The sequence below is a fragment of the Pochonia chlamydosporia genome, assembly GCF_001653235.2.
Source record: "Pochonia chlamydosporia 170 chromosome Unknown PCv3seq00018, whole genome shotgun sequence".
In the NCBI taxonomy this organism is placed as follows: Eukaryota; Fungi; Ascomycota; class Sordariomycetes; order Hypocreales; family Clavicipitaceae; genus Pochonia; species Pochonia chlamydosporia.
Window position 1 is genome coordinate 23701 of NW_019154053.1, and position 23483 is coordinate 47183.

Here is a 23483-nt window from a genome sequence, read left to right on the forward strand (position 1 = left end):
ATTTGCATTGAACCAGATTTTTAATCCCAAGCCTTGCAACTCTAGAGCATCCCGAAACTGGGAGCCGTTTATGCAGGTGTTTTGCCGCCAACTCCCAGCATCATCAGAAGATGCAAGTATACAAAAGAACAAACGCCAAGGCCCCGGATTGCTCCGGGCGATATCTACTAATACGAAATCGTGCATCGGAGCACCAAACAGAATTCCCCCATCTTTGGACGGGTCCAACGAGGGAGATTCAGCAGCTTCGCTCTCTCTTTTGTCTCAAATATTGTTCTTTTGTGAAGTCAGCAGGAATGGCTCACTTTCGCTAGGAGGGTATCGAATCTCGGTAGATGCAGTCTTACCAGTACACACAAAAGAAGATCTTCAATGTCATGGCGATATGTCAATCTGGCTCCTAATCGCCAGCCGTGTTTGTAAACACGGATATCGACTGGAGGTCAATTGAATTGGCTGGCACAGTTGGAGTTTCTGTATTAAGCCCAGTTGCATGCCCAAATGGTAGTTGTTGTTCATCTTATCCAGAAAGCATGACGTTCCCATCGCCTACACCTCCTAGTAGCCCTCCCCTGGAGACTTCATCTGGTAGCACACTCGGATATGCCTCTGTATGTTTCTCAAAGCTCTGTGACGAGTGCTGTATGTTTCCTTGGCTTCCCTGTTGCTGCGGGCCCGATCCAAGGCCGTAATGGGCACTTGGTTCTTTGGGGTCATGCCGGGAATCATGACTTGCTTGGTGCAAAAAGGTGTGTGAAGTTTCCGCAATGAACCGTCTAACCCCTTCTATTTGTTCTGATGACATGTGGTCTAGGTCCTCTACCCTTGATAACAGATGATCTCTTAGGCTTTCTGGGCTGATTCGATGTTGAACATCAAACTGAGCATTAAAGAACGGACTTGGTAGTTGTTCATTTTCGGGGAAGAGAATGCGAAATATTTTGTTCCAGGATTCCACTTCTTTGGTCGGCATGCGGACACTTATCTTTTTGAACTGGTCTTCCGTGATCTCCGAAGCATGATCTCTGTTCAGATGCTGCTTGACGCGTGAGACGTCGGCGAAGGTCCATCCATAACACCGATGGCTGGAATCACCACATTTCTGTGCCAATGGGCAAGCCCAGGGGCGCTCACCAAAGTCATTATCGCCTTGGGAATGGTCCTGGGTAGAACGTTGACTATTTGCCCTCCTGAAGCCTGCTGGCATCCCCCCTCTCGACAACTGGCGCGAGACATTGCCAGCTGATAGCGACGAAGCTCTCCTTTTTCTGTTTCCTAAGCTATGTGAGCCTCTAGATGCGTCACGATAACTTGCACTTGACGAGGATGGATGTAGATATCGGCCGGTTTGTGGCGTGGCCGGCGTTCCCGGCTCAAGATTGCCTCCCTTGTAAGGATACCGGGGGTTTTGTGATACAAATGATGCGCCATCACTGGCCCAAAACGAATCGGACTCAGCCGTGACGTTTGTAAGTGAATGCGGTGCCTCGGAAACGGAACCCTCTGATGCGCGAATGTTGCCAGGTCCCAGTCCTAGAAGGTTTCCGTTTTCTTTCCATGGCCGCACAAAGCTTGAATCAGTGGTATGTTGTTGTAGGGCAGCGTCAGGGTTATTTATGCCGAGCGGTCCATAATAGGACGCTGCATTTGCTGTACGGCCTGAGTCTGACACGGAATATGGGAGAGCCTTTTGTATCAATCCAGAGCCTGCTTCGTCTGGTCGCGAGCTTCTTATATCATTTTGATGACTCTTTTCATTTTCGTTCGACGGTGCCGGATGTACATCTAATCCCGCTTGGTGTTGCGGCCGGATGGATGAAGATCCAGGTTGAAACTGGCTGTCGGCAGGGTGGCCGATCGGTCGCTGGCACCAAGTCAGGGCTGCGTCTAAAACAGGATCCAAGCCACGGTAGACGAATTTCTGGGTGATTACTACTCTTGTTGGTTGGACGTTGGTCGCTGTCAGCTCCTGATCTGGACTGATTTCTGTTGCGTTGATCGCCGAAAGTTCCTGATCTGGAACGATTTCTGGATTGGGCACTGTCGATGTTATGAGCTCGACCTCGGTATCGGGTAATGCTATTTCCAAACGGTTGGTAGTCCCTGGGGATTGTGGTTCATCCCGCTGAAGCGCGTACATCTGTGAAATTAGATGGTCGAATTCATTGGCTGGACGCTGGAGTTGTACCACGTTTGGAGACTCTGGGGCAATGCCTTCCTTCCAATTCGCATAGGAGGAGTACGTAGGATTCCACATCGAGCCATTCTCTTTCTGGGGCATATCGTCGATTCTGCGTATCGGACGCTGTGCCAAATTGATTAAGCTATTCCCATTCGACGCGGTAAAGATGAGACATACCGAAACTTTTGACATGTTGACACCACCACCAGCGATGGCTCTGTCAGTCTTGGCCTCCATAAATGCCATGCACGCTTGGCCAATTGGTACTGTGGATCTTGAACCGCCTTTTTGGACACGGCACGGAAGGCAAACTGCGTTCACACGGGCATTCTGCGGTCTGCCTTCGTCCACTTGGGTAGAGAACCCCTTCCGCCGGCCCTTCCTGGGCACAGGATTACTCTGGTCAACTTTATTGATATATTGCAAGGAACATTTGCAAGATTTGACCCCAGGAAGAGATGTGTGAATGTTGAGAGAGCTGTAGACCAGGTTATTTCTGTACGTCGAGAGTGACAACCAGTCGGCGGTACTCTCCCACCATCGCTGGAAGGGGGGTGACGACCGCTGCTGAATAGTACTATTAGCCTTCGTAAGACACATGTCGTTAAATGGGTCATCCAAAATCTCTAGCGCATGCTCGCCGTCTATGCTGCTTCGTCCGGACAGTGTCGAGGCCGTCGTGCGAATCCCTTCAAGGAGCTGGTGTAGCTTATATGTCTCTTTTGATTGACCGAAAAATGATGTGTCAGGTCCAGAATAACTGGCTGCGGTCCAAAGCCGACCATACTTTTGCTCAGGGCCATTGCCACTAGGGTTGGCTGCCTTGGGTCTATCCTCCTTAGTAGCAGTCTGCGTGTTTTCACTGTCGGTAGTATAGGAATCGATTTCGTACGGTCCTATTTGGCAATACTCTGCAGGTTGGGCTATAGTGATTGCCATCAGAGAAGCTACTTGCTTGTTCGTCGCGCCAGGCAAGTCCTCTACAGAGAGAAGAAGCTCCGGAAAAACATGATGAGCGGCCATCACATAGGCAAATCCCGTTTGTCGGCATCCTGCCACTATATGGCCGAGGATCTCGCCAGTAGTCGCGTCAAGAACCACAGAGCCGCAATCTCCATTGGCAAGCGGCCCATCAAATTTGATGGGAAATACTTCTTGAAACGACTTGCCATGCGGTACCCTAGTGAAAGAGGGTGATCCGGCGACAACGCCAGTCATGCGATCCCCAGAGGAAGTGCACGCAAAAATCCTCGCATTCTCCGATGGATACATAGCCAAGGGAGCATCTGAGAGCCCGGAAGCGCTGTCTGAAAGGAGGGAGGAAACTTGAGAGTTCCAAACTTCAGTAATGTCGATGAGAGCCCAGTCCTTATCTACTGACCAAACCGCCAGCTTCCCGACCAGTGAGAGCAAGTTTGCAGGCGGCACGACGATTTCTCGACTAGAGTAGTCGGCCTCACGCTTAACAAAAGGCAAGAGTCTGTCAGATGCCTGCTCGAATGAGAATAAAGCCGGTGTCGTACCGCTACCTTGTGATGCGTCGAATGTTGGGGTAGAAAAGCTACAATATGAAGATTGTTCGGATAAGTAATCTTGAACACTATAATTCACTGACTCATTGTCATCTGACCATGCATCAGGGCTTTGACTACCGATGCTCGTGATCATGGCATCCAGTTCATCGTCGTAATCCGCTTCGGAGTCGCTGTCAATTTCGAAATCATCGTCCTGCCCCAAACTTTGTGGTTTTAGCTTGCTTCCTTCAAAGAAGGCGTGACCAGCCGTAAGATAAAACGATCGGCCGTGAGTTTGAATAAGATTCCCCGTTGCGGGACGCATAGAAGATCCATGACGCACAAAGATGGTCATGCCCGTAGCTCGCAAAGGTGTCGTCCGGTCATAGAAAACTTCTTCCACTGGCTGCAAAGGCCGCATGTTGGAAGCCATTTCTTCATCAGACGCAAGCTGGACTAGCTCTGCACCCCAACCCGGGTCTTCCATTACGTGACCGGTCCTAAATCCCGGGTATTCTTTGAGTATTCCAACGGCCTTGATGAACTTTCTGGCTTCTTTGCTGTATGATGTGTCCTTGCAGATAAACAGAATGATTGGAGATGCCGTGCGGTGGCTGGTGCCAATCATATATAGCGTAAGAGTAATCCCGTCCGCGCTGGACACAGATCCAAACCAGCCGTCCAGGTGAGCTAATAATTTGTCTTTGATTTCAGAGTAGAATAGCCTCTGTACTGGCCCTTTCGCAACCCAGCAATATTGTGCAAGGTTGAGGGAGCCGACACAAGTCCCAAAGCAATCTGATGGGTACTCCTTGCGCAGACGCGTGCGGCCTCGAGAAGTCAAGGCTTGGATGAATTGGCTCGCCATTACATGAATATTCAGGGGAATATACGGCCTGAAAGTTGAATTTGAGAGGCTTCAAGTGAGATGAATGGTGATGACACAGATCTTCCCGCCGAATGACTCAGGGGACCGTGATGGTTTAATGAGCAGAACATCGACATACTTGCCCGGAATAACCCGACACATCTCTGAGTTGTCCTCTCTGTGTCTGACCCATCCCGGACAGCGTTTTCGATGTGACGTGGCATTGCCAGAAACTACGAGGCGCATGCATGCACCTTTCGGCGTCAGGCAAAGCCTTGTTCAACTCTCAGCTGTATAGCATACATGAAGCCACGGCCAGGGTGGTCATTTTTATGACAAATACTGTCAAGTTTGAAAAGTTTTCTATCATGCTGCTTTTCCCACTTGGCTCAGTCTATTCGCGGTTTCCGCCAGCAACTCAGACGTCGTCAGGGGCAGTGTTGCGTTGTAAGCACAGCCCGATGCCAATAAAACACTTTTTGATAAAAACAGCCTCCTGGACTCGGCCATCAGTGTCACGTAGCGTCACGAAAAACGGGGCATCTGTTGCTTTCAGGTCCTAGAGACACCAAATCGTCTGGGCATAGCTGAGGCGTTCTAATGGTCCATATAAAACACTGGCAAACAATTCGTCGACGTTTACCAGCGCTTCTCAGAGCTCCATCGCCATTGCGAAGTGACACCATGACAAGTCAAAATAGATCACTCAACAAGTCTCCCCTGGACGATGCCACTCGAAGAGACATCGTCAACAGCTTCTGGCCGACAGATACACTCTCCAGGACACAGCAAGCCGACTGTGTTTGGGATTCATATTTTCAATACTATACCAGACAATGTCATGATGCGCTGATCGATCAAGGGCAATATGTCTTTGCTAGAACACACGACGATATCATCGATATCGTCCGCCAGCTCGAGCAGTCAAGCCCAAGGATGGTGCTGCGCCAGAATTTGAGATCAAGACTTGCCCTTCGTGGTCGGCCCAACGAGGACGACATCATTGACGGCACAATTGACCTGTCAGCTCGACTATATGCCATGGTAAATATTGCTATTAAGAACCCCGTCATATCCAGACAAACCCAACTGAGGTGGGAGAGTGGGAGTCTCCAGGACTTCCTGCACGACTATTTCAGTGAGCCACCGCAGCTTGGCGGGGAAAGTATACGTTTAGAACGAATGTTTACGGCGATGAACCTGGAGCGCATTGCAGGCATCCAATTCAAGCCAACGGACAACTTGGGAGACCATTTGCGGATGATTGACGAAGAAGAAAAGATTGTGGCAATATTCCACTGTGTGCCGTTTTTGAGGCAACAGCAAAGGTCTGTGCTTGTCTGTGATAAACTCCCGGCGGCCTGCGGATGGTGGCTAACAATAAACAGCAACGTATTACCTATCCGTCTGAAGGAAGAAACGTTGCGGACTCTATCACTTCTCTTCCCGCCGCACGACCTCCAAACTCGAAAGTGGCTCAGCAAGCATCCGGAGGCCTCCAAATTGGACAGGTCGTTGTTCGGGTGCGACCCATTAAGGCTCGACGACAGACAAATCGCCAAATTCCATTTCTGGCATGACCGAATTGTAATTCTAAAGCAAGCGTTTGACCAAGCTCGACCCTCAACGATTTCCCAATGGTGGTATGATCGCAGAAATGGCGTCCAATGGTACACATTCTGGGTTGCCATTATTGTATTATCCCTGACTATCTTTTTTGGGATGGTGCAAAGCATTGAAGGAGCGATGCAGGTGTACAAGGCATTTAGGCCGGATTGAAAAAAAAAAGCAAAGTTTGTTTGTCACCTTTCTCCGGCTCACTTCGGGTCATCTGCCTGATTCGACAAAGGCAGATGTACGTGTATGTTACTCAACACCCATCACAATTCAGCCCATCCAGGCTTTCTTGGGGGCTCAGCGAGCTGGTGTAGTGAGAATTAAACATGATTGGCTGCATTCAATGTTGCCTTTTATGCATGCTGGAGATAATGTGCCCGCGTATGGTTAACCGACAGCCGGCTGAGACTTGCCACAGTCACAAGATGCGGATTACTTTGTTGGGCCACATGGAAGCTGCATTCACCTTCATCAGAAGTTTCCTATCTTCTCCTCTTCTCCTCCTCAGGCTCATATGGCCACCGCCGGCAGCTTTCAACACGGCCTTGTTTGAAGGACGCCCAAGGAAGGCCGCGATGGTGTCACGCTGAATACGCTGGTTTACGTATGCCTGGTAAGTGGCAGCGTTTATATAGCATGGATTTAAAATTTGCAGAAAGCTGTGACAAAGACCCAACCTCTGGAGGTAGTAAAGGTAGCTGTGATACCGAACCTGGGAAAATTGGAGTTCGTGGAACAAGGTCAAAGAAACCCGGTAATGGCTGGCGACGAGGCTACTGTTCGAACCGATTGGGCTTGTTACGCCTGAACTGACTGCTTAGCTAGTATTTCATAATTTTATGCTTCTACTCCGTTTTACTTCCGTGATCATGATCCGCATTGCAGTCCGGAGACGGAGAGCGCTAGCGAGAACACGAGGCCAGCAGTTCTACAGTACCGGTTAAGTGCGTATGACTGGAAGGTCATCGAGATACTTGTCAAGCTTCTGAAACCATTCGAAATCGCCACAAAACAACTTCAGGGAAGCGGTATTCCCGGAGCGAGGTCCACTTGTGGAAGTTTCGATGAATACTTCCCTGTCTTCGAGATCCTCCTTGATCACCTTGAAAGCGCCATTGAAGGTACAATATTGGAAGAGGTTGAGGATCCAGTGAGCAAGGAGAAGAGGGATGTCGAAGTTGCCATCTTCGACGGCCTTGACAACAAAACTCGGAAATTGCTCAAGGTCTTTATCAAGCTTGGATGGAAGAAGTTGCATAAATACTACAACCGTCTGACTAGCGCCGCCTATGTAGGCGCTGTTGTTTTCAACCCGGCGAAGAAATGGCGTCTTCTAGATCGACTTTGGTCTCGGGTACCATCCCGTAAGACCGAGACTTGGCGATCGGAGTACGAAGAAAAACTGTTGGAGATCTGGGAGAATAAGGAGCGCGAAGTTGGCTGTGAGGTGTTCGCTTCGACTGACGGGGCCTCGATGGATTACATCGAGCGGAGGCTTGCAAGGAGTGTAGCTGGCCCACCAGGTACGCAGACTTCGCCCTTTGCGGCGTCCTCGCGCAGGGGCAAGAGCACCCGAAAGACAAAACAGTCGGCAGCGGGAGCGATGGCTGACGATGAATATGCTCGGTACTGCGCTGAGGATGTTGTAAACAGTCACCACTACAGAAGCAGGCCGATTGACTGGTGGAAAATTAACGGTCATCGGTACTCGCGACTGTCTCTAATGGCAGTTGATATGCTGACTATTCCATCGTCTTCCGCGGAGAGCGAGAGGACGTTCAGCAGCTCTGGACGTATGATGGTGCCATTGCGGAGCCGACTGAGGAGGGAAATAGTGGCGATGGCTCAATGCATTCGATCATGGAGTAAAGCTGGGATCTACACACCTTCATTGCCGCTTCTTAGCCTCAGTGAAGATACCTGGGCTGACATCCTTGTGTCGCCCAAGGGGACGGGTGACATTTAATATGCTCAGTACCTAATTGACTTGTGTTCCGCGACGTCTCGTATAAAGTGACCATGTCCTCGTGACGTTTTTCCGCCTTCGTTCGGACTAGTTCTTGACGTTTCCCACGTGGAATGGAAATGCCCGACCGCTCGATCGAATTCGAATCGAATTCGATCAAGTCTTGGCATTCGATTCCATCCGAATCTATAGGAGACACGTTCGATTCGAGTCGAATCTAGAGGGGCCACATTTCGACTGGAACGCCAAGCCTTGGCGTTCGATTCGATACATTCGTAAGATGTCCATCCCTGGTGATGACGAGGATGCAGGTTGCATTGTTGTGAGGCAACAAAATTAACTAGCGTCCATTGATTAGTATTATCTCGTAACGGTATCACTCCTTTTATCAGGTTTTGTGACTGTTAGTGATGTGGAACATGAGCTAAATAGCGCCGCTGCGATCGTGCCCCATCGCCCTGGAATTGACAAGGTTGTGGGATTAGGTGCTGTTAGTGAAGCCTGGTTCACCGCCTTCGAAAGGAAGTACCAGTGGGCTACGAAAGTTTTGGACGAATCAAAAGTGGTAAAAGTCAGGCCCACGTAAGAGTCAGGCCCCCGTAGCCAAAGTGTCAGGCCCCTGCAGCAATTCCCTTACTCGGGGGGAATGACCTCAGGGCAGGACAGCCAGTTGGCGAAATGAGGCTGCAGGTGCTTAGGAAGGAAACCATTGTCGGGCTTTAGGTGTTTAGCTTACAGGGTAGAATGAGCAAGTAGCGCATCGTTATGGCCCTTTAGGGATCATTCCTCCGGGCATAAATAAATTACGTTACATTAGTTACATTACATTGTCAATAGAGTTTATTAGATGTGACTGTTCTGTACCAAACAAGTTGAAAGCTGTAAGGGGCTGAGCCCGATGGTGGCTCAGTTTGCACTCTCGCCTTTGTCTCCAGCCTTGTCGCTGGTAACCCCCAGCAACAAGCGAGATTAGCAGAAGTAAGCTCACAAGCCTACAAGAGCTCTGCGAGCTCTTTCTTCCTAGCTCTCCTTTTCCTTTTCTCCTTAGCTTTGGTTACTTGTTCATAGTCGCCTAGCCAGTTGTCAATATACTCGCTTGGACCGTTACAGTACTTCTGGAACAGCGGTTCTTGGATATAGCGTGTGAGCGGCCATTTTATTGGAAGAGAGAATCGCACCGGAAGCACGAAGTGCACAGTACAATATATATCCCTGTTGAAGAGATACAGCGCTGGTGATAAATCATGATGTGAGCAGGATTAGGAGCTGCAGATTAGGCAGTCGTAGCCCAATATATTGCCAATACTTGCTGGATGATAGGTCTGGAACTGCCGATGTCTTAGCTGGACCACCACAGATGCAAGGTCTTATCCGCGGAAGGTGGCGTTAAGGAGGGTGCTTTGAAGAGATTCCCCAGCTGTGTTTGACTTACAACGTAGCTGTCACTAACCCCTGTCAAATTAGCAACAAGGCAGATTCGAGGCCAATACCAAGGCTGCAGAGCGTCACTATGGCTCCATAATCTGGTTTAAGATGAACATCATCTTACTGCTGCTCGCAGGGTGGCGCGGATACGGAACAGCCCCCGTTTTGCTTTTTACTGCACAGTGACTCCGCTCAAAACCAGGAAAGGGCCCCCGTTTCCTGGCTGAAAGTCAGGGTTAGAGACTATGGAGTTCGATTGGCCAAAAAGCTGGAACGGGGCCCGTTCGAGCACACAAAATAGGAATGTAGAAAGATATATTTTGCCAGGCAGGTATGATAGGCATTTCGGGCATCTCGAACCCCGGCAGGGTTACAAAAGGTCCAAAATCGGAAACATCGTATAGACTAACCCGATTTGAGGATCTGGTATCGTCCATCCATACGACATCGATGAAAGTTGCCGCGTAGTCAAGACCAGAGGCATAGAAATTAGTGACCATCACAAGAAGACGGCAAAATATGGAGCCATTGTTCGCGGATGCGTCCAATTTCCATTTTCTGACCCATCGGATCCAAGCAAATCCTCGAAGACAAACTGGACAGGGCCTTGTGGACGGCGTGACGGCTTCGGATCCAAAGATGGAAAGCGACATAAGCGTCTGCTGCAATCTCAACGTCCTCAAGGCGAAATTGGACCATGTCGTTCAATGTTCTTCGAGATTAAACCAATATACTGATCAGCCAGAAGGACGGCAAAGCCAACGTTAGGTAGAGAATGATATAGAGAATGCTCGAGGAACGAGAGTTTCTTTCTTTCCCTGCCTCTGTTTTTCGGAGGGGGACCTCCACTCTAGATTTTTTCTCTTCAGGTGTTTAACGTCACTGGCACTAAGCTCAAATCGCTCAAGCCGAACAACCTTTTAATCTCCTTAAGCCACTTAGGTGAAATGCCGTGAAAAAAGAGCTGAAGAGAATGTGGCCATAGCATGGTCAGTGTAATAAGCGCCTGGGGAGTCATTCAGCCACATGGCCTATGTTGCGGTAGTGAGGCTGTCGACATGCATTTGTAGCGCACCACCTACTGTACTCCGCCAAACTTGGCGCTGAACAAGACGGGTTAGCCTTGATGGCGGCCTTTTCGCGGAGACAGAGATCCGTAACATACGAAATAGATGCTGTGTGCGACCTGCAGCTGAACCCTATTGCTGCCTGGCGATGCACACCAGATACTCCGCAGCATCTGCCATTGCTGGCAGAGTACCTGGGTAGCCAGAAGTCTGTTTCTCTAAAGTAGTTGTGTAGAGGTAGACAGACGAACCACCAGATCACCGGGCCGATAGAACAGGGATGAACTATATTACTGTAATATTTACAATCCATTTTGATGACGAAGTTTATTAATTCATCAGCTAATCCCATAAGGAGCCTCAAAATGAACCGGCAATGTGGTCTCAGGCTCTCGGCCCAAGGCAATTACGGGGCGTTTGGGACTGCTTGTGGAAACACAGCTCCCGGACAGCCCCAGCAAGAACAAAAACTTTCAGTGCCTTGAGCGGTAAGAAAGGTGTACTTGAAGTGCCGCAAGGCGTCCTCCACCTCACTGCGCCACATTGGCCTTGTCAGCTTTTCACTTTGGTTGAATGATGCGAGTCTTCGCCACTGAAATATTGCTCGCCTCGAACTGTGTCGAGCGCTTTGTGTCAAGTGATGGTGGCTGTGGCCAAACAACCAATGGGACACCCCGACTCTACCCCTCTCCACTTCGCCATCGCCTCCCTCATCTCCACATTGTGATTGGGGAAACTCTGGTAGAATTTCCCGTTCAATGACGGCCACTAGGAAGACGCGGTAGGCGCGTAAACTCCAAATGAAGCCGAATGTCCTCACCGGTCTGACACAGAAATTGGCCGTAAACGGATATGATAGCAACACGGCAAAACAACGTCCGATTACATGGGTATGGCAAAATTCATGCGTGCGCAAGTGAGAGTTCTCTAATACGTGTCTTTATTAGCCAAAGTTGGCTTTTTTTTCCTGCCTGGAGCCTGCCGACGGCATGGGTCATCATCCAGTTATGGCGTTTTGTCGGTCGCTGTGCTTTTTTCCAACTCTACCCCATGTCTTCCAATGTCTTTCAGGGTTACCGTAACAATCCGACTCTACTGCAGCTGCGATGGAGTGCAGCAGTAGAGCCTGTCACTTGCGGCCAAAAAACGGCGACAGCCATCCGTCAGTTTAAAAAGTTATATGGTGAAGTCAAAGAGCTAAGTACAGATACCCGTGCGATATATTGCTGCCAACGTAGTGCATGTATTAATACATGTTTCTTCACGCCTCGAAGAAAGCTTTGCTTGGGCACGCTTCCAGAAAGTCACAAAAACGCCGCAAAAATTCATGGCTCCTCAGGGCGCTCCTACCCTTATAGTCCCGTATTGCTCTGTACGCATGCGGCATCGTTTCATCGCGCTGGAGTATGACAACCTGATCTTGCACCGTCGCGCCAAACGAAGCGTCCCCAAAAAAGATAACCTTTAATGACTTCAACCCTTCCGGTCCAAAAGCCCAGTTAGCAAAGAGACGAAGATCGTCTGATAGAGGGCGATTCGAGTCCGTGCGATGTACAGGCCATAAACTATGAGCATGGTAAGTCGATAGAGATTGGCGGATGTGGATGACTTGGATAGGACTAGAAAGCAGTGGGCTTAGTAATATTTTCTAGGAATTTAATGAAGTTAGCTTCATCGAGCTTACAGTGGAATCTAGCACCCTTCCTACTTACAAAGTAATCCGGCGAGCAAGACAGACCGAGACATTCCAGTGCGAGGCCCGCCAGAGGGTGTGCGGGACTTTGGGGATTTTGATCGAGATCACAATATTCGTGGTCGAGTATGCCTAGGTACATATCATCGAAGAAGCCCTCTCTTTCGGAACCTATTCGGGAATGGACGCTGAGACGCCTCAAAGTGGCCTTGTGGCGAGCAATGCCACTCCAAATGTCCACATCTGGGTGATCCCGAGGGAAACATACAAAAAGCTCCTCTAAGCCTTTGATACGTCCAAGAATATCTCCTAGGTCCGCTCGCCATCCCACTAGACCACTGGCCCAGTCCATTTCAATCTGTTTCACCTCTAGAGTGGTCAAGTGCAGTAAGTCGCCGGGTTTCAGGCCGACATGCAGAAAAGCAGACCAGCCCGGACAATCTCTCAGTGTGATAGACCGTAACGTGTCGAAATTGAAGACTTCACCGGCTGCTGCCGTGAGAGGAATGTGGGAGAGGGAAAGGTTCCTCAGTGACTGGAATCTTGATCCGCTGTCGGGTATTGCGGACGTGAGATGCGCCGTAAAATACTTCTCAAGCTCCATGTCAAGGGAATCCCTTTTCCCCAGATAAAGACATAGAATACCTTCCATGTAACGCCAACTAACAAAATCCAGTTCAAGACTCTCCAGCCTGCCAGCGTTTGCTCGTATGGCCTCAAAAATCGATGCGAGGTCGTTAACCCTTGGTGCCTTCCATCGCAAACCTCTCAGATTCTCAAATTTAGTAAAGTTTACCTTGCTACTTTCGTCCCCCAAGCACTGGCAGTAACAATCTGTTATCAAACTAAGAGACCGAATGCTTCGCTGATTTTTCGTGATTTCGCCGTCCGTCCCCAGCAAGTCGTCCGGCACACATACCCCGAAGTCCCACCTACAGCAAGGCTGTTAGTGCAACAAACTACCAAACAGAACAGAGGATGCACCTTACGCGAAGCTCTGCAATTGACCAGATTCTATCGTGGCCAATATCTCTTTTGCACGCTGACCCAGAAATTTGAAACGCCAGTCAGAGTGAATGCCCGTGATCAACTTGCCACACTCTTCGTCTTCGGTGGTGGAACCATGGTCTAAGGAGTCCGGAGGGTCAACATCTTCAATATCGGCCCCCGTCATGATATTGCGTCGCCTTTGTTCGTGTATGCATCGGTTATTTTCAATGTTGTTTTTGAGGAACTGTTCCCAATCGGATCGGAAGTGGAGATGCAATACGTGTTCTAGTGCCTCTGACGGGTATGCTGGATCGGGTATGTAGTACTTATAAGACGGATCTTTGGTGCGGATAGCGAGGAACTTCCATAACCGTCGTGTGACCATTGAACGAATAGATTTGCAAACAAGACTCATCGACGCTAGATCTCGTGCCATCAACTAAATCAAACAGTTAGTCGTCGCGTTCAGGACTGTTCCGTGCGAATTTACCACAATACTGACATTTTTTAACACCATATCAAGCATTTCAGGTGGCAACCGGCTGAAGACGTCCATTTTTTTACGTCGATATATGCCATAAAACTGCAAGCTTCGACCTTAGGGGCATGCGTCAGCGCCTTGTTCGGTCTGCGATTGCCGTAGAAGTGAGGTGTTCTATAGAGTTGCGGCTCTTCGTCCACCGTGCTTCGTTTCGAGTTAGGTCAATAAAACCCCTCGGCTGTCGATAATATGGATGGAGACACGTAGCATCATCGTCGGCTTCCCCCCGGTGATCAGTGTTCATTGAATAACGGACAGAGGTGAGAAAGCACTAGATACAGAGGGCTAGCGGATGGGAACAAAGCATTTCAAGCCGGCCCTGGCGCCCCTTTGAAACGCATCTTCAAAATGCACTTGACATTGTCGTAGCGCACACGGCAGTTCAATTTAAATCTTCCCTGTCGTGTCGCGTCCTCTCAGCAGCTAAGACGCGTTGAGAGGGCTCCACCGCCATCCCACCCCAAACTTAGTATGCAGCCACATCACACGGGAACATCATCCGTAATTAAACTACGTACCGGGGTTTAATTCGTGCAAGTGATCAAGTCTGTAGGCTGCTTCTTCATGTTTTTAACACTCTCCGGGCGGCCAGTTTGCTTATCCCTTTACTTCAATTTTCAGAATTTTCCCTTTGCACGTGCCTTAGTTCAACAATAATGGACGTCGACACGCACAATAGCCAGTCCTTGGAGACTTACCCTGTCATGCTGGAACAAAAGAGTCTGCGAGAGCTCATCTTAGCCCCTTTAAAGCGGCGCAGTGACGTGCGCACAATGATAATTTGCACAGATCATGTTTCAAGGGACGGCCAAGATGACGATAGCATTACTGACACACACGACTACAGTAACGGCGACAGTGACACTAAGCACTTTGATGCCGAACGCGACGATGTTGCCACTGTCGCAAGCCCGGATCCAGGTGCTTATTGGAGCTGTCTGCTAGATCAGGAAAGGTTCACCTCGGGCCTTGACCTGGCCTACCTGACCGACGCCATGAAACAACTCCCCAACTGCAAAAAGATTCACATCAGCGACACATGTACCACTTCTGGCGCGGTGATGCTAAAAGATAGGATCGGAACCCGGCTATGTAAAGGTTTCGACCCGTATTCTCGGTACAGCAAACATTTTGTGATGCGAGTATTAAGGACGACATTGCTCGCGATCTCTGGAAGCGGCATTAAAGTGGTAGAACTCGACATCTGCCTTGGCCTTGCAAACGAGGGCGGCCAACACTCCATTACCGACGATGTCTTTCACCTTCCTGACGAGTATCGGCTGTTGTTGCGCCATGGCTTTACGAACATAAAGAAATTAAGGCTAGTTGTGAACACGCAGAACGACGAAGATTGGGATGAGAATGTCTCTGAATTTATTAAACTTTTCCCAAACTTATCGCTTTTATGGTTGCGTGTAGCCAATCATGATACTAGTGTCGAGTTCTCATGCCTCACCGAGGCACTACAGGCCCTACCATTGGAGGTATTCGAACTAGTCAATTGCTCAACTACGCAGGAGAACCTAATGCCGCTGCTACTTCATAATCAGACGACACTAAAGGAAATCGTTCTCAACAAAGTCAATATTGAACGTGGTACGAACGGGACCTGGAATTGGGTAAAAAACCACCTGCGAACCGAGCTTCCGAGATGTTCGCTGGACTTCCGAGATTGTCGAGTCGCAGGAAAAGTTCCTACCTTGCCTATGGCTTCTTGGCATGAGTTCTGAAAAAAATAAACATGTCTATACTCATCCTCGATAAGCTATAGTATATTAATAGCAACACGATTTCATTCCGCGAGCATTAAACAATAACATTAGTGCTCCTCGTTAAAAGGTTGACGAAATGCTCTTCGCAAACCGCATCGACGTGGCCCACTCGATATTCGTCCAGGCCCTCAACACACGGTTGTTAAACTAAGAGGTTCAGTAAAACGTGGTCGGCAAACCTGCGGCATCAATGGCCCATCGGCATTATATTAAATTAATGTAAGACTAATGTGCAGACTAGACGAGGGGGCCATCACCATCACGTCTCAATCTCACTCTAGTCGAAATTTCTACGACGTATGTTCCATTCGACCTTAACGATAAGCGATCTGGTTGATGTCACGTCTTATGTGTCAACAGTCCCTGCGAGTTCATCCCATGGCTCTAAGCTGTTAGTTTCAGACTCAACTCCAGACTCAGGCTCTGGCTCAGATTGGCTGTCCTCCCTGACAAACAGCTGTGAGCCTGTTTCCGCTTCATCTATATCCTCAGCAAAAATTTGCCTTTCTGGAGGCTCTGTTTGTGCCAAAAACTGTCGTAAGAGTGATGGAGACTGGGTTGTTAATTCCGCTGCTTCGGCTTTAGCTTCTAAATGACTGGGAATGGCGTACTGGTGTCCGTCATTGTCAAGCCGGCGCCTCGCCCACTTAAGCCGCTTCTTGACTCCTTCCGTGAGACCTGGACAGGACCTTATTTTTCTCAACAAACTCACCACGGCATCTCTCGTGGGTAGCAAAATCGTCGGCGTACTCAAAAGAGAGTCGGATCCGGCCTTAGCGACAACTGCTGGTGGTAGTGGAACTCGGAATGCATCTGCCGTTCCCAGCTGCCACGGTACGATGTAGTCTAGCTGATCCTCGTTACCCCAGTTTGGGCCCGCTAATAGAGTCATTCGTCTTAGCGCCCGTCGGCAATGATTGTTCACCACTTCCCTGCTATTGGATTGCAAGTCTTCCGTTCGATCCATTATACAAAGCCAGTGCTGATGAACAACTCGTTCTAAGTCTTAGAAGCGGATGGCGGTCAGTATTCTCGGAGCTTCAGATTGCATACACTCCACGCGCAAGTCACGGTTATCTTCGGGCGGCGAGAAGTACGGCGCCCAGTACTGCATCTGGAAAAAACTTGGCTTTCCATGGTACCATGTCCGAGGCGTGCGACTTGTACCAACTTCTTTCGCTTGGTTGCAATTGAAGGTCACCATTACAGAGCGACCGAGAAAAGGTTTAATGTGCTGCTCAAATCGCCCCGCATAAGCCTTGATAGGGCACCATATTCTCCTAAATGTCCTTAAAACTTTAAGGAAATAAATCTTGTTCCATTTTGGTTTTGCAGGTCGAAAAAAAACCTCACGATCCAAGAAATCCGTCCAATTATGTTTCGGCGGTTGATACTTGCGGGTGGTCATCCAACATGGGAGCTCCATTGGCATGTGCGTGTTATCATCATCTTCGTCAGGAACAACTTTGGCGTAAACAGCCCAAGCGTCCTGGTAGATCTCCCATATTGTCTGGGCCGTGACGATCCGGCTCCTCTCCGCCACCACATTCTCTTGCGCCTCTTGCAGTCGCGTAAGAGCTGGCAGTAGATCTCGACCGATGCTGCTCCGCACGCGATCCCAATACGCTTGCATCTTAGCCAGGAGATGTCGGTTGTATTCACGCGCAATTTCTTCAGCAGATAGCCGAATGACGCGTTCAGCTAGTTCATTGCCCTTCTTATCCCGGCGCTCTTTGAACGCCCGTTTGGCTTCCTGAACCCATTCCTGGAGGACATATTCAACGGTCAGCTGGGTAGTGGTCAAGCCTTGGATGTTCGTCTGAGACGTAAGCCTCGCTTGCAGGGGACTCCTTGGGATGTACAGTTCAATTAAATTTTCAAGGGCGATATGCCCACGTCGCCAATCGATCGTTTCATGAGGTAGCCACAGCATTCCTGATGTGTCTATTTGCTCGTCCAGCCCAAGGCCGCACCTTTCGACAATCAACCCGTCGGTCTTCTTTACTCGCCAGGTAGGATACCAGATCCACTTGTCGTAATTTAGCTCTCTTTCACTGCTGAAAGTATAGATAAGCAACCTGCAGAGGAGCTGGGCAGTGTAAAGGGCAAATAGCCGCCGGACAAACTGCTCTCCAGTGTTGCAGAGAGATGTTTCGTCGTTGCTGATGAGTTTTGCTTCCAGAAACAAGTGATCTAGCGGAAGAATAAGCCGCGCCGCCTGCGTGAAGATGAGATCATTCATGTCTTTGGTGGGCACAATCCAAAAAGGGCAATGCTCATCCGAGTCAGCGCCGGCCGCCGGTACAATGTGGGTTCGCGGACCAGTGTGGGGATGCCGGTCCGGATCAAAATGGCCCTCGCTCCATTCTTTCAAGATGGTTCCCAGGCAAAACGTAACTTCCTTCCGAGCTCCATAGTCTATACCAGCCCGAGAATTCGAGATTGCTGCAACGTGCCGTCTGTTTGCTTCCCAGGCGCGGGAAATAGACTCTCGACAGCGCCGAGTTGTGAACACTCGTTCTCGATCCTTGGTCATAGAGTCACGGTCCTGAATCATATCCTGAGTTAACGCCAGCAGGGTATCTGGATTACGGACAGAGCATACAACAACTCGGAGCATGAATGGAGGTAGGCTACAGGTGGATGATTGCCATTGGGGCCGAAAAGTTGCCACTACACTACAATTGAAGAGAAGAGAGAGCTGCACCGAAGTAATCAGTCTAGTCAAACTACCCTAGAGCCACAACGTGCTCGAAGAGCAGCTGGTGATGTTTCCTGTCAGTACTAAAGAAGTTGCAAATACTGCGAAATTCCAGTGACGTTTGATAGTGGGATTAAATCAATAAAACAAGAATCTACAATAATCCTATTAAATTCCAAAGCATCTTAGTTTTGCACATTGCGGAGGTTGGTAATGCAAAGTTGGGCCTGCTGGTTTTTGATCTCAAACTTGATCCACAATTCCTGCACCTATGCGCAAAGTGAGACTGAATGTTGCTGCGTTGCATTCCGTCAGGCAGCAATGCTTAAGGAAAGCCTGGTGCAGAGCAAAATTCGTCGAGTCTTCGGAGTCTTAGTCTTACTCTTGACCACTTTAGACTCACGATGACTGACTCAATCATGGCAAAGTACAGTTACTCCTCTTTAAAGGAGAGCGATATACGGTTGCTCAGAATTCTGCCAAATGCAGATAAGAGCTCCCGGATAGAATGTTGCCTTTCGACCCATTCCGTTTTAAACTCAGGCAGTTCACCTCATTTCGAGGCTTTATCCTATGTATGGGGTTCTGAGAATAGCAGGTCAGAGACCCAATCAACTACACGACTTACACTGGTTGATCAACTTAGTGTATTACACTCAACTAAATCAACTAAATCAGGACAATCCTGACTAATCAATTAAACTAAATTTGGGCCTCTCGTGTACGTGGATTTAGTTGATTTCAGTGTAACTGTTGATGGTTAAAGGGCTGCACATTTGATCTCGAACTTAGCTTCAGGGTAGGTTCGGCTGCGGGCGAGACGACAAGTCAGCTTCCTCCCCCTATTCTACATCCGTAATTTGTATTCTAACCAAAGTGCCTTAAGGTAGAGCCTCCGCTACTGCGTCGTGCGTCTGTTGATCCTTGGTTGATTGACTTCGGCATCTTTTTACCCATCTTGGAACCGTATTGCCATGTTTTGAATGACGTGTAGCGGAACGATGGCTGATGCCTAGTTTATTGAAATATCTTCCTGCTAGCTAGCACCTGCTTGATCATCACATAACACCTATTTCTGGCCATCTACAACAAGTATCATCGCTTCTTTTCTGTAAGGGGTCGCCGGTCGGCCCCAGTAAGTTCCGTAAGGGGACACGCGGCTCATTCAGCTAACAAAAAAGAGAGAGCAGACGTTCTCGAGGGGTGGACTCTCTACTATGGTGGTTAACTGGGCAGTCAATGCTCAGGGGCTGGTTGTGAGACCCTCATTTGGTGGCGTTATCAGCATTGCCATCAACCCAGGTGCACGGCAACGAGTTAGTCCGTGACACTTTCACATTATGTCTTTATGTTTACTATGACCATGAGCGCTTCGGAATTCCTAGAATCGTCCCCAATTTCTATCGATGATGTCCCAATTGACTTCGAACTCCCAGTGCCTTCCACGCCTGCTTCTTCTGCCGAGAGCTCATTGACGCCGTTCTCCCCGCCGCCGACGACATTGCCCACTCCTGATAAGTACGATACGCGTCTTTGGGGACATTTTCCGGGTTGGGTATGGTCAGAAAGAAGCAAAGACAACTACTCATGGGCTTGGGAATATGGATACGACATACAACATGACGACGAGCGCAGATGGGTCTGCAAGCCGTGTATTCAGAAGAACGACCCCAGACCTAAGAATTTCGTTGCTATTGGCCTTCAGAATGCGCTGAATCACTTATACAAGGATCACGGAATATCTGCACCAGATAACAAGACAAAGTCCGGCTTGCAAAAGAAAGCCGAGGAGAAGCCAGGGAGCAAGAGGCCAAGATCGATTGTGGATATATGGAAGCTCGACCCTTTAAGACCTCGAGAACAGGCGATTGCCAACTCTATGATACGCGGATTTAATCGAAATCACTTTCAACGTCTCCTGATCGAGTGGATAGTCGACACGAATCAGCCCTTTAGTGTTGTTGAACATGAGAGACTCCGGGATATCTTCGAATACCTTAACCCTGCAGTCAAGATCACGAACGCCAACATCTCTGATACCACAGTTCGCGCGCTCATCAACTCCGAATTTAAAAAGCACAAGGCGCGCGTCATTGAAGCCCTGCGAAAGAGCCCCGGCTTAATACACGTCAGCTTTGACGGATGGAGGGCGCGGAATCGACACTCGTTATACGGTATCGTGTGCTTCTTCAGGGACGAGAATAGCAAGCCCCACAAGGTCGCTCTGGGGGTCCCCGAAGTCCGCAGACATTCGGGGAACAACATTGCAACAGAAGTCCTTTATACCATCGAGGCTTTTGGCATCGAGGAGAATATTGGGTATTTTACCCTTGACAATGCCGAGAACAACGACACAGCACTTGAGGCTATTGGCAAAAAGCTCGGCTTCAATGGCGCTCGAAGGCGAGGCCGCTGCTTCGGCCATATAGTCAATCTGTCTGCGAAGGCACTACTGTTCGGGAAGGATACAGACGCGTTCGAAGAACAACTTTCTGGTGCAGAAGCGCTGTCTGAAGCCGAATACGAACTTTGGCGACAGAAAGGGCCGGTTGGGAAGCTCCATAATTTCGTCGTGGATGTTGATCGATCGGACAGACTGACATACCTGTTGAAAGAACTTCAAGAGTACGACATATCCATGTCGGACGATCCGAAAATACGGTCAAAAAGCCCCGTCTCGGTAGTGCTAGATAACGATACGCGCTGGCTTTCCCAGCTCTATATGATCCGCCGCGCCTTGAGACTTCGAAGGTACTTCGAACTGCTAGTCGCGAAGTTCCGAATCCAATGGGAGGAGGAGAATACATCAAAAAGAACTGGCCAGTTGAAAAAGTCGGCTGTCCGGCCTCGAATCCTTAGAGACGAGAACCAACTTACGGCCAACGATTGGTCTGTACTTCAACACTTCGCGACGATCCTTGGATACTATGAAGATGCAGTCAAGACTCTAGAAGGCGACGGTTTAATCAGGAAACGCAAGAGGGGTTATACTGGTTCATATGGGAACGTTTGGGATGTGATCAATGGGTTTGAATTCCTGCTTGGCAAGCTCGAAAAATATAAGGCGATGGCAAAAGATTTTCCTGACCCCGAACAGTTCAGGATCGGCATAAATATGGCCTGGGAGAAATTAGACAAGTATTACACTATTCTCGACACAACACCGATATATTATACCGCCCTCGCACTCCACCCGGCATACAGATGGGGATGGTTCGAGCAGGCCTGGGTACATAAGCCCGACTGGATCAGATCTGCAAAAAGGATAGTTCAAGAAGTGTGGGACGAGTCCTATCGAGATTTCCATATTGTGGTGGCCTCAAATGACGAGCCTGTTGCAAAACGACAGAAGCAATACTACAATGCCTTCGAAGAGCATTGCGAACAGTCCCGTATCGACTCCATACAGACAGAGCCTCTACTGGACGACGACACGATTGGCGACGAATACGAACGATGGCAATCGAGCCATGAGAGCACTGACAAGACTGTGCGAGATCCGATAGCGTATTGGCATGAGAAGCGCCTGCAATACCCTCGTCTCTCCCGAATGGCCCTCGACTTTGTCACAATACAATCAATGTCTGCAGAATGTGAGAGGATGTTCTCGGCAGCAGGGCAGATGGTTGTTCCCCAACGGTGCAATCTTCAGGCGCAAACAGTTGGGATGTGTCAGGTATTGAGGTCGTGGTTTCGGGCAGGCATTATCAACGACCTAGATCCGTTATTTCTCTCGATCATAGAGGAGAAGAAAGAGCTCGAGGGCATCCATCTTAATGATGATGAGTTCAGAAGACGGGAGCTATCGTGGCTCGCTGCCGCGGCGAAAACAGCTGGCCATTGAAGAGGCGATTCGAGTGCTACAAGAGTGAATGAAGGGAAGGGGACGGGAGCAGCCGAAGGTAGATTCGCACCAGAGGAGCCTCGGGAAGCCCTACTTGTTGTACCAGCCAGCAAAAGTGGACATCACCTCCTTCTAAGAGGGAGGTATTTGTTAGAATATGTCGTCTCTGACACTTTTTAATGCGAGGGGATGGTTAGCGTCACTGTGGCCAACCCTGACACGGGCGCGATGAGATCAACTCAAGAGATAATGCCACTATATTGCACGAAAACCAAGATGAAGAGGAAAGAGGTATGAGCAAGCGCGTGGACGTGTAGACGCGTTAACTTAGTGCCATCATGCGCTGCCCCACTACGCCGCGACTCTGGATGATGCCGCCACAAACCTCCATCCACTGAAGTCAACTACACTTAAATCAACTACATTTGAGGTGTCCGTTGATACACTACATTCAAAGTTTCATTACTAATCTACACTTACTCTAAATTGACAGATGCCGTGTAGTTGATTTAGTTGATTGGGTCTCTGTAGCAGGTACCCTATCTACTTGGACGGCCATGAATTTACAGTCAGGACCAATCTTTACGTAGCGCTGTCGCATCTTTGAGATCGGTTTGTTGAAAGGGTTGTATGGATTGACGCTATATGTATTAACCAAGATGACAAAAATAAAAGAGGAAGATAAGTTTAGTCTATGGCGACAATCTATGCTAAAGCAACTCGTGTAGTTGTTTGGGTTGGAGAGGGCGATGGGACGACTGCCAGCAATCAAGTGCTGGAAGAAATACGAGTTGCCACATACCAAAAATCCGCGTACTCCGCAATTAGGAAAAGAGATCTCCAGGCAATTCTTTAGCAGCTCTAGCGACCGTGGTTTGAGCGTATCTGGGCAAGTAAACGGACGTGCAATTGTATAAGTTGAAGTTATTAATAATATTGATTAGGTCCTTCAAGAAGTTGCCGCAGCTCGAAATGTCCTGATCAAGATCGGCCACACCGAAATCGATGGATATGAGTTCTGCTCAGGCATAAGGGAATTACACAAGTACTTCAGAAGCAGCCCAGAACTTCGACTTCCTAGTCGAATTCTTTCAGTCGTTGACCTCATGCGCGATGCGGCCTTGCGGCGGCATCAGTGCAAAGATGGTTCTTTAGACAGGGTATCCTTAAACATATATCCCCTATGTCAGCTAGTGGATATGTACCACAACCGTAAATCTACTGAGCGTCATGACAAGATTTACGCCTTACTCGGCATGGCGTCTGATAATCATGGTGCAGCAGAGTTAAGTGTTGACTACAC

General features: G+C 49.0%; 6 protein-coding genes across 6 annotated transcripts; 3 read left to right on the top strand and 3 right to left on the bottom strand.

Annotated features, from left to right (window-relative positions):
* Nucleotides 1–520: 520 nt before the first annotated feature.
* On the bottom strand, nt 521–4564 carry VFPPC_11384 (nicotinamide N-methyltransferase; the record flags this gene model as incomplete). The annotated part of the gene is made up of 1 exon (XM_018289591.1): nt 521–4564. One exon carries the CDS (start codon nt 4562–4564, stop codon nt 521–523), a length of 4044 nt encoding a protein of 1347 aa, XP_018136287.1.
* A 684-nt stretch (nt 4565–5248) lies between these two features.
* VFPPC_11385 (hypothetical protein) lies at nt 5249–8147 on the top strand (the record flags this gene model as incomplete). The annotated part of the gene is made up of 3 exons (XM_018289592.1): nt 5249–5892; nt 5953–6234; nt 7067–8147. 3 exons carry the CDS (start codon nt 5249–5251, stop codon nt 8145–8147), a joined length of 2007 nt encoding a protein of 668 aa, XP_018136288.1.
* A 3753-nt stretch (nt 8148–11900) lies between these two features.
* Nucleotides 11901–13878, bottom strand: VFPPC_11387 (F-box-like domain-containing protein; the record flags this gene model as incomplete). The annotated part of the gene is made up of 4 exons (XM_018289593.1): nt 11901–12287; nt 12352–13264; nt 13322–13761; nt 13825–13878. The coding sequence occupies 4 exons, from the start codon at nt 13876–13878 to the stop codon at nt 11901–11903; spliced, it is 1794 nt and encodes a 597-aa protein (XP_018136290.1).
* Nucleotides 13879–14519: 641 nt separating this feature from the next.
* Nucleotides 14520–15593, top strand: VFPPC_11388 (hypothetical protein; the record flags this gene model as incomplete). The annotated part of the gene is made up of 1 exon (XM_018289594.1): nt 14520–15593. One exon carries the CDS (start codon nt 14520–14522, stop codon nt 15591–15593), a length of 1074 nt encoding a protein of 357 aa, XP_018136291.1.
* Nucleotides 15594–15981: 388 nt separating this feature from the next.
* Nucleotides 15982–18255, bottom strand: VFPPC_11390 (hypothetical protein; the record flags this gene model as incomplete). The annotated part of the gene is made up of 2 exons (XM_018289595.1): nt 15982–16514; nt 16689–18255. The coding sequence occupies 2 exons, from the start codon at nt 18253–18255 to the stop codon at nt 15982–15984; spliced, it is 2100 nt and encodes a 699-aa protein (XP_018136292.1).
* Nucleotides 18256–19699: 1444 nt separating this feature from the next.
* On the top strand, nt 19700–22180 carry VFPPC_18457 (restless-like transposase; the record flags this gene model as incomplete). Its single annotated transcript, XM_022430061.1, has 1 exon — nt 19700–22180. One exon carries the CDS (start codon nt 19700–19702, stop codon nt 22178–22180), a length of 2481 nt encoding a protein of 826 aa, XP_022284929.1.
* Nucleotides 22181–23483: the final 1303 nt, after the last annotated feature.